This window comes from Tetrao urogallus (assembly GCF_951394365.1).
Source record: "Tetrao urogallus genome assembly, chromosome: 2".
Lineage (NCBI taxonomy): Eukaryota > Metazoa > Chordata > Aves > Galliformes > Phasianidae > Tetrao > Tetrao urogallus.
The window spans coordinates 38227370-38241739 of record NC_136814.1 but is presented as its reverse complement, the minus strand read 5'-3'; the positions used below and the strand labels follow the sequence as shown (position 1 = coordinate 38241739).

The 14370-nt window shown below is 37.3% G+C and overlaps 1 protein-coding gene across 1 annotated transcript in view; it reads right to left on the bottom strand.

Moving 5' to 3' along the window:
• The window catches only part of PCNX2 (pecanex 2), a gene marked incomplete at its 3' end in the record, with an annotated part of 150273 nt that overhangs the window by 41363 nt on the left and 94540 nt on the right, over nucleotides 1-14370 (bottom strand). The window contains exons 22-23 of the mRNA XM_079550866.1: nucleotides 14167-14275; nucleotides 9324-9453 (exon numbers count right to left, since the gene is read on the bottom strand). Of these exons, the coding sequence (XP_079406992.1) occupies nucleotides 9324-9453; nucleotides 14167-14275 (239 nt within the window). The remainder of the gene's footprint in view (nucleotides 1-9323; nucleotides 9454-14166; nucleotides 14276-14370) is intronic.

The window sequence follows — 14370 nt, the reverse complement described above, 5'->3', positions numbered from 1 at the left end:
TAGGTTTAACCCATGTTAATAAGGAAAGATCTTTTATAAATGGAAACAATATCTCCTTCCTGATCTCTCATTCTGATTTTTATTCTTCATGCTTTCTTCTTTCCTTCTGTCCCTCCCTTCTCCAGTGTTTCATCTAGAAATAATAAACAGTGGCTCTGACCACATTCTAGGAAACTAGAAGGGGTAAGGTGTAAAAAATTTTCAGTTGTTAAAGATGTTGCTAATGAGGGATCCTTTTAAAACATAGAAAGATTTTACTATCAGCGTTTAGTATGTCTGTGTTTGCTCTTGTCACTGATGGAATGCTTGCAATGCCTGGAAGAACTGTGCTTAGTGCAGCATCTTGCATCCCAACCATGCTTAATGTGCACAACTCAGACATACTGCCAATTTAAAAGCAAATGTGATAATTACATACACAAAAACCTGCATCTGAAGCATTACAGGTAAGAGATATTCTTCTGGTTTCCCTGTTATGAGTCATACAGACATCATACGGATGGTGCCCATCTCTGGGCCCAAAGACCTGTAGGACTGACTCTGGTGCTTCCAGAAAAGGCAGCAAAATGGGCCCATGAGGGTGAAGAGATAAAAACTTTACAAACTGTAAGAGGCTGGAGAGTAAAAAGGAGGCAATGAGAAAAGTCCTGGGGAAGTTTTTAGCAGAAAAAGAGAGAGAGAAAGATCAGACAGCTAAAAAATATATACCAAAGCGTTGGAAGCTGCTCCAGCAAGCATGCCAAGATGTTTATTTCCCTTACTCCACACAGAGAGATGCAAATTGCTTCAGCAACATGAAAGGAGGAAAGGACAGCAAAGTGTTTCAAAATTCATTCTTAAAATTCTTCATGCTGATAAAGTGCTGTTAATCTTTTTCAGTGCACAGTATTATAACAGCATATTTTTATATTTTACCTGTCACTTCTAGACTTGAGGTGACTACTTACAAATAAAAGTAGGAGATGGAGACCGAGAGGATGTATGAGAAAGAATAAAACAAACACTAGGAAGTGATGTCTTAAAAAGAAAGCCTGCATTAGAAATACTAGTTTAGATCATTAAGAGGTTCTCCATATTTACAGATTTCTCAGCAAAAGGTTCAGGAAGACAAAACAGAAGCTAATCAAGTTGTTTCAGTGCCATCAAACTGGGAGAGAAGTATTAATGACACTGAAAAATAACAAAAATTTTACCACTACTCTACAATTGCACAAAATCCAGCAGGGATAAATTTTAAGTTTTTTTTTTTTTTTTAATAATTATTCTTATTGCAAGAACTGTTGAAAAGGCTGATATAATTTACAGCAGTCATTATGTCAGTCCCTATAGTACTCTTCAGATTGAAAAAAGCCTCCCAGCACATGGAGACTACATGGTATTTTGAGAGCAAAAATTGCTAGTTGAAAGATAAAAAGTATTTCTCTATCCAGTATTTATCTACCACCAATTAGCACAGAGCTTCTGGGGTGATTCTCAGCGATAATGGTGATATAATTCTGTATTTTGTATAATCTCAGAAAGAAGCAAGAGAAATTTTATATTTTGCTCTTCTGAGAATTAAGGCAATTTGGGTCCAGTATATTCCCTAGCATATCAAGACACAACTGGGACTTGAGCAAGCTGTAGCATGAATTACTCCCTGCTGCTATCAGTTTATAATTTGCACATCATTTCTGTTCAAATGAACATCCTCTCTGCAATGTCAACTTTCCACCTGTCTTTAAATCTTGACAAAAGTTGGACAAGCAAGCATCCTCTTGAATGAAAGATCTGAGTTTACCACTCCTAACCTCAGCCTACTCCTAAATGTCTGATTCAGTTAAATCTAAAACAGGAAGTGATCTATATTATAAAAGTGGATGGGATGAACACTTGCTCAGAACTCGCAGGAAATGCACTTGGACTGGTTCCCAACACTCAACACGACAGAAATTTCACAAGTTTATTTGATTGCACTACATTTATATGATTTGGAAGCCAAGCATTAGAAGAACAGCTGATAAAAGTTTAGACTCACTGCACATCCATTTAAGCACTTAAAATATTACCTGCTTCCTAACTCTAATTTATGAGTCTATTCTCATCTTTCTCTTCCTCCTTGCTGTTGTCTTCCTTTCTAAACATCTTCGGAAATCCTCTTCTATTGTGCTCATGATTTCTTCTCGTCTACAGGTCTGAATTCCTGCTCATAAACATCTTCTCAGATTTTCCACTGCATGCATTTTGCCTCTTCGCCCATCCCTTTCCCTTTTCATTTATCCCACTTGTGGTTTTGATCTCTGCTTGTGTTCCTGCCTGGTCTCAGCATGGATTCTTTCTCTGATGCCTCCCTTCTGTCTTTATTCTGTCCTCTTAAAATGATTCAATGAACTGGAGTTGTGAATGCATCTTTAACTCTGCAGGGAACTACAGAGCATTGAATCAGAATGCTCTCCCAATTAATTATCACACATATGGCTCCTATTCAATTAGCCTCAATTTGTTTTATTGACTGCCATAGGCAAAATTTGAGAAGAGGAGATGTTACCAGTTAAAGAAATACCGCCAAACCACAGAAATACAGCTTTGAATTTTCTGTAGTCTCCCCTGAGTTTAAAAATCTTGACAACTTTGAAAACACTGATTTTAATACCAGTTTTATTCAGCTAAAGGCCTGTTTTTCCTCACCTGTATTTTCCCTGATAGCTAAGACTCCAATTGTGATGTCAAGCAATAGAGTAAGGCCTAGTTTGGCAAGAACGTGCATATATCTGTGCTACAGCAAGCGGCCAAGGAGGCTCACAAGGCCACCAGCTAAGGGGAAGATGACAGCTCAAAATAAGAGGGGGACATGATTTCTATCAGGGCTTCTCGGGCCTGAGGCTTTACCTGAAGCAGCACCTCAAAGCCCTGTGCTGAAGGGAATTAAGACTCTCATAGTAGTCCAGCGTTGCACGTACAAGCTCAGTGGCAGTGGTGTGCAATGTGAAGATGTATACCATACAGGCCTAGAGCAGGGAGTAAAGAGGGAATGGTCTCAAGAAGACAATCAGCTGAACAAGTCTAATGAGTGGCACACAACTTCAGAGATTTGTGAACAGCTAAGACTGAAGTACAGATGAAGTTATTCAAAAGTTCTGGTTTCTCTGTTCTCTCCTGCAATGCCAAAGACATCATCGGCACACATCATCAGGCACACACTCTGGGAGGTTGGGGCGCAACCTCCCAGAGAATAGCCCATACTCACTGTTTTGATAAAGGAACATTTCTTTTTTTTTTTTTTTTTTTTTCCCAAAAATCATCTTTGCTAGGGAAATATTCCAGTTGTAAGGGAAGACTCACAAAGGAAAACCAGCAGCAATCTCTAATGTTTTCAGCTTTTGCATCACTGCCAGGTGGAGAGGACTGCTGCTGTCAATAGGAATACCATACCCATGGGATCCCCTACTGCCAAACTCGGCTGAGCACTCAAGGATCTAAATCCTTTTGAAGTCATCAGAAAATCTTAGTAAATTCAACATGCCCTGGGAAGAGGGAATAGGCAAGCTATTCTGATTTGAAGACAATGCACCAAAAATTCAAACTAAAAGTTGTTTCTTCATTGATTCTGTTTGTTTTGACTTGTAAGTCCTGGGCACTAATGAATGTCCATTCTAGTTTAATCTACACACTGAAATTTGCACTACTTTGCTGAGTTATAAACTAACTTAACACTCAATAAAAGTCTGGAAAAGCCCTGAGACCAATCCAGTAAAGACCTCTTAAAAGAGTCACAGTCATCAAAATGATTAACATAGATACAACTGAGTAATAACCTGTACTGTAAAATCTTGCAACTGCAATACAGTGCTTCTTTCTGATCAGTTTATAAAAACAGCACAGAAATAGAAGCAGTCAGAGAGGCAAATGCAAAAATCAGCAGAAAAATAGAAGCAGTTAAGAAGAAACTAAAAAGATAGAAATGAACTGCAGAACTCATGGCTGGGCTTTCAAGCTGGTGGCTGGAAACATTCAGAAAAATTGAACTCTGAGAGAGGGCAATTGGCAGCGACATAGTCAGAACACAACATTTCTCAAACAACATTCAAGGAAATAAGGCAAACTGTACATCTGGGAGGAAAAGTGTCCTCTTATGGTTAAGTCACACAATAATTGTTGACTTCTGAGGTTAATGTACCTTTCTTTAAAGTATTCATTATAAATCAACGTCCAAGACTACTGAACTGTAAACATTTGCTGCAGTTGTTCCTCTGTAAACATCACTACTATGGAGGTCTAAGAACATGTGAACATGTGAGAAATCAAACAACATAGTGAGACAAAAAAAAAAAAAAAAAAAAAAAAGCCCCTTGCAGCTCCCAAGCAAGGTCCACTGACAGCTATGGGTGAATGGTATTTCATTTTGTGTTTGGACCAGGGCTTTTGGCAGCTGCACCAGATGAGCAGGCTCACAGTGAAACCAGATGCCCTAGGGTGCATTAAAAAATAATAATTTGGAAGCGGAAGGCTTGTTATTTTATGGGAAAAGGGAAAGGAGCAGATGGGTACTTTTCACATCTCCTTTTCCCACACACGTGCACAGTGTGAGGTCAATCCTTGTTATGTTCACGTTCGGAAAACTCTCCCCACTCCACCTGCAGGCTGTGCATGATGGACAAATTATGTCAGACAGACAGCAGAAAAAAAAGAAAATGGCAGCTGCATTAAATCTGAGAGAGGGCACATTCTTCTCACCCTCTATATCCCCAACTATATGAACCTCATACAGGAAGCTGTTTGCCAGACCACAATGACCAAGCAACAACACAGTGATGCACTTGGAGAAAAGAAAGACTTGCTCACATATTCTCAAACAGAGAGAGGCATCTAGTAATGCTGTTCTGAAGTAACTGGCAATTTAATCACAGCTTCTTTTGGGACACTAACTAATTTAGTTAAACCAGACAGCAATTCACTAGAGATCTTTCAAAGCAAATGCAAGCTGTCCCTTACCCAAAAGCAGGCACCAAACCAAGTGACCAGGGAAGAACAGAGGCGGGAAAGAGCACATGAGAGGGGGGAGAGGTTTGCAGGCACTTAAAACCCTGGAGTGTTGGTGGCAGCTCATTGTCTGTGGGGACAAGTCACAGCTGCAGCAGAGAAGGGTCTGCTCAGGGCAATCTTGGGATTAGATCTGCTGGGGAATGAAAGTATACTTTCTGCTCTGTTCTGTTAGTTCCCATATCTGAGATACAACGTGAGATAAGAGGAAGGGAAGAGAGAGACAAAGTAGTTAAGAAAGAAAGCAAAGCAGTGGAATGGAACAACAGCATTTCAGCCAAAGCTACACTTTAAAGTGTCTATACATTAAACAAGATTTACTGCTGTTTCCTTTTCTCTCTCTGACATCTACAGCCTAATCGTTTCAACAGCTGTGAAAATAAAGAGTGAAATAGAACTCAGGCTGATGGCAGGACAAACTCAAATTCTTTTTAAAGAGAAAATTTCTCAGAATTGGACTCCCACAGGACAACTAGCTCCTGAGTGCAGGCCATCTTTCTGACTTTCTACCCCTCTCTTTTCAACAACAGTGGCAGCAAAAGCTGTAAAAAATGGTGGTACGAGAGGTCATTGTTTCCTAACCTCTCCTCCCTATTGCCTGATTTCTTTCTTCTTCTTCCAGAAAGATCCCTGACCTCTGTGACGCATAGCTGTGCCAGGCTTCACACTGTAGTGAGCCCAGAAGCACGCGCTATAAACAACCAGCATATGTCAGCTCTAAGGAGGACACCCATGCTCTGTGCACACACTGCCAGAGCACAAACAGGCACAGCATGGTTCCTAAATTTGAGGAGCTTGCTAGGAATTTCACAGTTTGCTTACTGCTTAAGAGGAACTTTTTGTTGTTGTTGTTCTTTATTTTTATTTTTTTTTACCCATTTGAGTTTCTCCATCTCCCCAGGAAAACAAACAAGCCATCATCTGCATTCCCTAAGACTTCCAACTCCAAATCACACCATCCAGAGTGGCAGATGTCCTGTAAGAAACCTGAGAAACCAAATTTCTGAGTAGTCAGCAAAAAAAACCTGAGACTAAAGGTAAGGCTTGGAAACTTAAGACGTGCTCATGTGCTCTCAGAACATATCAGGTTGTGACAACCAAGACAATGCTTTAAGACACAGATGGAGAAGCTGCTCACTGCCCAAGCAACTTACCTAAGAGCCCATTTAATGTGGGGCTCTCTGCTTGTTAATGTTCAAAGATTTAGTTCTGGATTCACTTTACAGAAAATGAACCTGATGCTTTTAACTCAGCTAATTTCACACTGCTGGCCCAAACGAGATGAGAGAAAATGGAGTGTGCAAAATGGGTTTTGCTCAAGTGAAACAACAAAGGAATGTAGTTTGATTGACAGCAGAGAAGTGTGCAAATACTGATAAACAGGATAGATGCTTTATCAATGCAACCTTATTAGAAGAGAAACAAAAGAGAAACAAAACCATCATATTTTAAGTTGAGACATGTAGGTTGCTTGCCAAAATTGTTTTTGGTTAGTGTAGCTAACAAGTTAAACTATAAAAATACAGCCATGAAATAACTGTCTGTGTAATCTCATATAAACATAAATGAGTTTTTGAGTAGCTAATATAAATATGATAATTTAATGTAGGCATCAACATGATAAGGAAGTGTTTGAAAATGAATATGCAAAATAGGCAAAACAAAAAAGCTATATAAAGCACACTGGAAGTAGCTTTCCCTTGGGAAGAAGTCCCTGTCAACAGGTAATGAGTATAGAATTGCAAAAAATAAAAATAAAAATAAAAAAAAGAAAGAAAAAAAAAGAAAAAAAGTCAAGGTTGCTTCATCTACCCCAGACTCCACTGTACTGAACCTGTAACTATCCATGAACACTGCGAGCAAAATTTAGCAAAATTAACTGTCAGTGCACTCCAAAAAGAAATAACTTGCCTCTGTGCACTGTTTGCTCTTGTAGCACCTGAAAACTCAGTGTGTGTGTCCTGCTCCAAGACACTGCTGCCCAAAGAAAGGTCAGTGGAGGAGACAGAACAACCTTCCCTTACAGTTCAAATTCCTGAGCCTATTTAACTCTACAGCTCTGACAGAAAGTAGTCAAGCCACGCTTTTGATTTTTTAGATACTGAAGGGTAAAGATTCAAGGCAATAAGACAATGCCAGTCTCACTTTATTCAATTATTTCAAACATTTTGAAGGAAATTTCCCTACTTGAAGTACAATATTATTTCCTTCCCCTGAATTTTTCTGTCTTATCAGTGTGTCCCTTTAATGACCCTGGAATTTTTCAGTCCAGCTGTCACTCACTCTGCTCAGTTCTTCACATGAGCAATGAAATACTGAAGCGCAAGCAAGGCAAAGAAGAGTCAGAACTGCTAGGGCCAAAATAAACATCAATTTAGGAGATGCATACTGTGGAATGCCACAGGTTCAGGCAAACATTTATTTCATTTTGATGATAGATAATCATCAAAATGTGTTCTAATCATCAAATGAGTGTTCTACAAGGCCTCTTACTATTTCTGAACGGTTTTTTTTTGAGGGAAAGGTTGTGGTTTTGTGTTTTAAGTGATAAGACCATAAGATGTACTACAATTTCTAACAAACAACAAAGCACAAACCTTTCACAGCTCTAATTTGAGCATTCACATTGAAGACAAAGCTGTAATTACTGCTTATTTTGAAAAGACAAGCAGCAGCAGTTTAAAGCATTAAAAATGTTAAATTTTTTTTGACATGGGGTTTTATTTTCAAAAATGATTAGCATCAGCTTCTTTACTTCCTCTGGAAGGAGTCACTTATTGTCAGTACTGATGAAAACAAGACTCTAATTTAAGCATCAACCACCATCTTCTGGAATTCCTTTGGATATCTTCTGTTCATCTTGTCCCCAAAGCTTTAGACCAACTCAAAGCAAATTAAAATGTTCCTATCTATTTCCTTCTACATTAACCTATAGATATCACACTAATCTAACTACATGGAAGTGATATGCCTACAGTTAATGAGTCCAATTCTCTAACCTGCACAGAAAAAAAGCAACCACGTGCCTTCAAAATGCTCTGGTTGAAATGCAGAAAATATTCAATTCTCCACTTCCTACTATTCAAAATTTCTGTCCAAAATGTAAAGCTGTCTGTGGGATTAGCAGTAGCTTACTGACTTTCCAAGACTACCATCAGTAAAATGAACTTGTTGACCCAGAAAAGGATGTGGGACAAAGAATTTTGTGAAGCACACAAAGCTCAGCTTGCTCCAAAAGCTTTCCACAAATCTCATCATACTCAAGCTTTATTTAACTTGGCTTCATCTCTGAGTTTCTTTATAGAGAAGTACATATTTGCTTACTAACACAAGTCAAATTCAAACAAAAAAATAAAACTCTTCAGAAATTCATCAGATCCTTCCCCCTAAAAAGATGGAGGAAGCTATCACTGTCATTTCCACTTCTGAACTCTGTCAAGGTTCTCATGGTATCGAATACAAGATGTGTGATAAATGCACAACACTTCTCATTGCTTTGACCAAATCCTACTTTGGCCAGTACAATTTTCACTTTGTGCTTCCCACCAGTGCTCTGCAGCTGCCACATTTACTCAGAGCCCAGTAACATGTTGGTAAACATTCCTTCTGAAAACTACCTCTAGTTGAATAAGACCATTCTCTTTCATCTGCTACTCTTGTTGGAAACCCTTCAATCCCCATTACCAAGCACTCTGAAATCCCACACGGTAAAAGGAGCAGCTCTTTATTCAATCTGTTCAATATTCTAAGTCTATGTCCTCATGAAACTGCATGAATGACAGCTAAAGTCTGACAACAAATTCCTATGTCAAACTCTAAGATCAGATGTAGCAAGTAATTACAATGCACACTCATCATCACTTCTCTATAAGAGTTACCTGCCACATCCCAGTGGTAACATTTAATCAGGCCAGTATAAAATACATTAATGCAGCCTGACTTGTAGTGCCAAAGGCTTAACAGATTTAGTTGCTAACACTAGCTAGTAAGACAAAAAAGGCTGACAACTGGGAGTTTTACCATTTTTTTTTTCCACAGCTTTGTTATTGTATGCCTGTAAAACAAATGCAATGTGACAGCTTATCTGTAGCATACTGATAATTGTTTATATACATTGTTAGAAGCAACGGAATGAATATGAGTAAAACATCAGAAAGAAATAGTAAAACATCAGAATCAAGATTCAGAAGATTAACTCCTCATGGCCTACAACAGTTTATGGAACATCTTTGGAAAGAAAAATACTTCCAGAAATAAAATGAATGAGAGCAAAACCTTTAAAAATAACTTTTGAATAGTCTTACTTGTAATTTTTCTCCCAGAACTTGATCGGTCTTGCGTATGATGCAATAAAGATGACACTACCAAGGAATGGACTCAGTGGAGTAGAAAAGACTGAAGTGGCCAGAGTTTGGAAAAAAAGCATGGCAGAGTCTGAAAAGTGCAAGTTAAGGTAACACACATTATTTAGTCATACTTTCAAACCATTTTTGAGGCAAATTCTTAAAACCATTTTTGCCTTTTGATTGCTTATCTTACCAAAGAGGTAGAGGGAGAAGAAAGGAAGTCAGGCAGTGCCAAATTGCCAATTACCAGCATGTAATCCATGTCTTTTCAATGTTGCACAGTTGTTATGGAGGTGACAAGTTTGAATAGAGTACAGTATTAGCAGGGTGACTTGGTCTAACCTCTGCCCAAGGACAGATCCTGATTGTAGCTACAGCAGCACCTTTTTCTATCTACTGAACATATCTTCTAAAACACAGAGAGATTCTTGAGAGTCTGACAGAAAGGGTTTTAACACACAGAGCCAAAAAATAATTATTTTTATGGATTTTCTTAGTTCTTAGTTCTTCTTGAATTCTTAGTTCTCTGCATTGGAATCATCCTACTAGCGAGGCTGACACTTCATTTTGTGAGTTCCTACTTATTTGGAAATTAGCTAGTACTACACCTATACAATCCAACTTACTGGCTTTAAAGCACACTTTCAGGTTAGTTTTTATCGACAATTTAAAATTTCATGCTGATTTAAAAGTTAAAAAAATGTTCTGCATTTAATGCTTTTTGAAATACGTACAAAATGAGAGGATGAGGACAGAGGAATAGAAAATACCACAGAAACACTATAATGAATACATAAATCCATGGCTTACTTTAAATTCTTATTCTAGATTGCTGGAAAGCAACTTAGGCAATGGATAAGGACATAGCAAAAGATACATATTAAAAGAAATATGATTTTGAAACAAAACAAAACACAGGCAAACTCTTCAGCATTAATTCTTCTTTAACTTAAACCACGACCATGAAATCTCAGGAAAAAAGTACCCAAGGTGGTGTAAATGACAAGTTGTCCTTCCTTAACAAAGGACTTCGACTTCCATTGGAAGGAACGTACTAAATATAGAAGCCATGGACAAAGGGGCAACCGTCAAGTACAGCAATCAAGTGCATCTCATTCTAAAATTCAAGTCAAATTGCTCAACCACCACAGCCTTTTAGTTCTAATAATGTGTCCTCCGCAGTCTAAGTCTGTACAGTAAACATCTTCACAAATGTAGCATCATTTGCAATACATTATTTCCATTAAAAGGCTAACCAGCCATGCTTTCAAAGCAATTTACAAAATCTACAAACAAATATTTGCCAAAAGATCTCTCTCAAATCCCTCAAACATATTAAAAGAAAGTGGTTGTGAATGGTGTCTTTATGCATTAGTGAACTTGCAAAATGAGCTGCCCTTAGAATTTAGAGTTCAAAAAGTGACAGTGCACAGAGCAGGAAGCAAGTACACCAAAAGTTAAACTGTCACATTACCCTGTAGTCATAAGCAGCATTGACTGCAAAAGATGAACAAGTATTTACAAGTGTTGAATAAGGGAAGGAGGCATGGGAGCTGAAGAGACAAAAAAGAACAAGGAGAACTGATAAGGACAGTAAATCCGGTTTCCTACAGAGAGTTCTAATGTCATCATTGATTTAAAAATTGCCACTTTCATGAGTTGAGACATTTAGGATTCCCCTGTGAACTGTTGGCGTTAAAGACATAAGCAGTAGCAACAGTTTTATTTTTGCTGAAAGACATAATGCTCTACTACATACAAGTCAAAAGCTATTTCTCATTTGACTTGTGAAGAGTGACTTTAATAAAGTGTTTCACATATGTAAACGTGTCAAGAAAACAAGTAACAGTACCAGAAATACTTACCTAGAGCGGATGTGTGCAGTAATATACAGATATATATACACATTTGATGTATCTGGTGCATATATATATATATATTTATGTATATATATATTATTTATGTATATATATATTTATGCATATATATATATAAATATATATAAAACTGTCAAAAATCTACAGCCATTCTTTCTTGCTCTGCATCTCAAGTGAGTTTGCCTGCGTGCCATCTTTGTTACATTGTATAGTGTAGAAGCAGAATTTCTTTATTTGCAAATAATGGATTTTCTTTTCAAAGTGGCTAAAATCAAATTTTGAGAAGAATTAACCAAAAGCTGTTCAGAGTGAAATAAAACATTCTATTTGAGGATTAAATATTATTTAAAAGTCTGTCTGAATTCAGATCAGCTTCAAAACAAGTAAATGAAAGGTTTATGTTTTAAAAATCTTTCATCCCCTTCCTTCAGTACAAAACTATGCAGTAAATCCAGTCCAAATCCTCTAATGCCCAAACACACATTTTTAATTGCAGTTACTCTGAGCTAAGACATTTGGTCACTTCCAGGCATGAGAGCACTTCTTAGAGGTGGAAGAATCGATTTTCAAAGGGCATTCTTTTCTGCTGCTAGAGTTGTCATCCCGATACACTGAAGGCAGAAGCACTTAAAAGCAGAATAATCTAAACTACAAATCCTTTCTTTCAGAATCTCACTGTTTATTTTTTATTTTTATTTTATTTAAAAACCTGCTTAGACTACAAACTAGACTAACTTTCTCAATGTGCTGGCAATGTAAAAGAAATGAGCACAATCTCATTTCACCCATTTAAACACTGGGAAATGAAGTAGCAGATCTGTCCTCCAGCCTGAAGTCAATTTCTGCTTCTGAAGTCTCAGCTCAGAACTGCAGAATTATGAGGAACTTTATGGAGTCACTGAGATCATCCAGCAACCACAGCTAAACCTCTGTGTCTCTTGACAGATGTTTGTCTGAATTCTCTAAGAACACTAATGGTCAAGACTCTACAATGCCCTCCAGGCAAAGCTCCAGGTTCATTTCCTTTCATTCCCTGCACACCTGAATGAAATTCACTGAAGTAGTTGGAACTTCTCAGTCATTGAGTTCTACAGCAAAAACTCACCTAGGAGCTTTTAAATTTAAATTTTGGTGTCTTGTTTGTGGAAGTGATCTGGGCAATTAAGAGCCGCAAATATTTAACTCTGCAAAGAAAAGGCAGATTTAGTGCCATACATGCAATATGTATTCATTAGTACTGTCTGCAGGGTTATGGTAACAACAAATAAAAATACTGTGCAAAAAAAGGCAGAGCAGTTGTTGTTGTGGGAATAGTAACTTGGGCATTGAACCAGTACCTTTATTGCCACATTGTCTTGAAAGATAGATGCACATTTACAAGGACATTATTAGTATAAATAATAGAAAGCTAATTTAGATCATTTTGGTAATAAGTGTGTAAATAAACTGAATCCTGATAGTTCACTGCTTTCCATTTTGCAAAGCTTACTTGGTACTTTTATCAAGACTGAAGTTATCACTGTGCAAAAATATATGTGATCAAACAGAAACGCACTGAAATATAATCTTAATACTCAGATGTTTTGCTAAATAACTTTATATATTTTCCTGCAATTCATACCTATTATAGAGATGAAAATAACTTTTTTGTTGTGAAATTCCATTGTAACTTGCTACAAATCATTCAAAAATTTCTGATAACTAACAATTTTTAACAATGTTTTTTTGTTTGTAAATAGCCAATTTAAAGCTTTCCTTTTGGGAGTTATTCTGTCTTCACTTCCATCTGTCAAAGACTCCAATTTATGTTTCCTATCTACAAACTCATGCACAGTTAATCAATGTAGCATATGATTAAGTATATCACAGCAAATAGCAGAGGGGAAAAATCACTCAAGAGGGGGAAAAAAAATCACTCTAGGGAAAGAACCATTTTCTACAGGATGAAAGGTCAAAGATTTAAATGTATGTACCTAATAAACAGTACATAGTTAACTCTTCAGCAGATCTGAACTAAAAACACTTCACCCAACTCTTTTTCACAGATTCAATTGGAAGGAAGAAATGAAAAGTTAGTCTCCGAAAATGCTTGGCATGCCAATGAAGTTAAATTTGATAAGCTAAAGTGTTTTACTTCATTACCTTTTTCCTGTATTAAATCAAGTTCCTAACAGAATTAAACTTCAAAGTGAAACAATTTTGTTTAAAAAGTCCTCTATATTTTTAATCCCTGCAGTCATTTGGAGGTCGTTAGACTCTGTGTTTTAACTCTCCGTATTCATAAAAAAAAAAACAAAACGTTCATAGCCCTGGAATGGCACTGAGAAAGTTTCTGAAGGACTGTCTTAGTGTTGATGAATATATTTATAAAAAAGAGTGGAAACGTCAAAAAGACAAATGCTTTTCAGCTCCACAATGAAAAGTGTACTTAGAAATGTTAAAATACACTTGCTTTTGAAACATGAAAAAAAATCAGGTCAATTGCAACAGAAACTGGCTCACTGACATGAATTTGTATGTGAGATAGTAATTAGAAGCAACTGAGAAAGTAAGTAGTATCTTAGAGCTCAGTCAGCAATACACCCAGCACTTCACAAAACTAGCTCCTGTATACATAAAACCTGGAGGTACTATGTCAGCCAAACTGCTTCTTTCCAAATGCATCAGAACTCAGTGCTGAGGGCTACAGATATGTGACTGGATGAGAAGTGGAAAGGCATAAATAAAGCAGCTTGCGTTGGAATTCAGTTTCCCCATTTCAGATCCTACATAGTCAAGAAACAGCGAAAGCCAGATTTCCGTGGATTTACTGTAAACATTTGCACATTTAAATATACAGGTTACCTGGAAACTTCACACCTTGTTCAAACACTGTAAATAAATTATATACATGAAAGGGAATTCAAGAATAATATAAAGGATATGAGGTATTGCAAAGAGCTGAGCAAACACATGGAACGATGACCCCCAGGCAATCTGCCAGGGAGCGATGTATGTCATGATGAACTGCAACTTTTGCAGCAGGTCCCACAGCTGGAAAACAAACAAACAAACACATTTAATAGGCACTGAGGTAGTTTTAAGTATTAATATCTAAAAGATGTGTCACTTTCAGAACTGTCTACTGG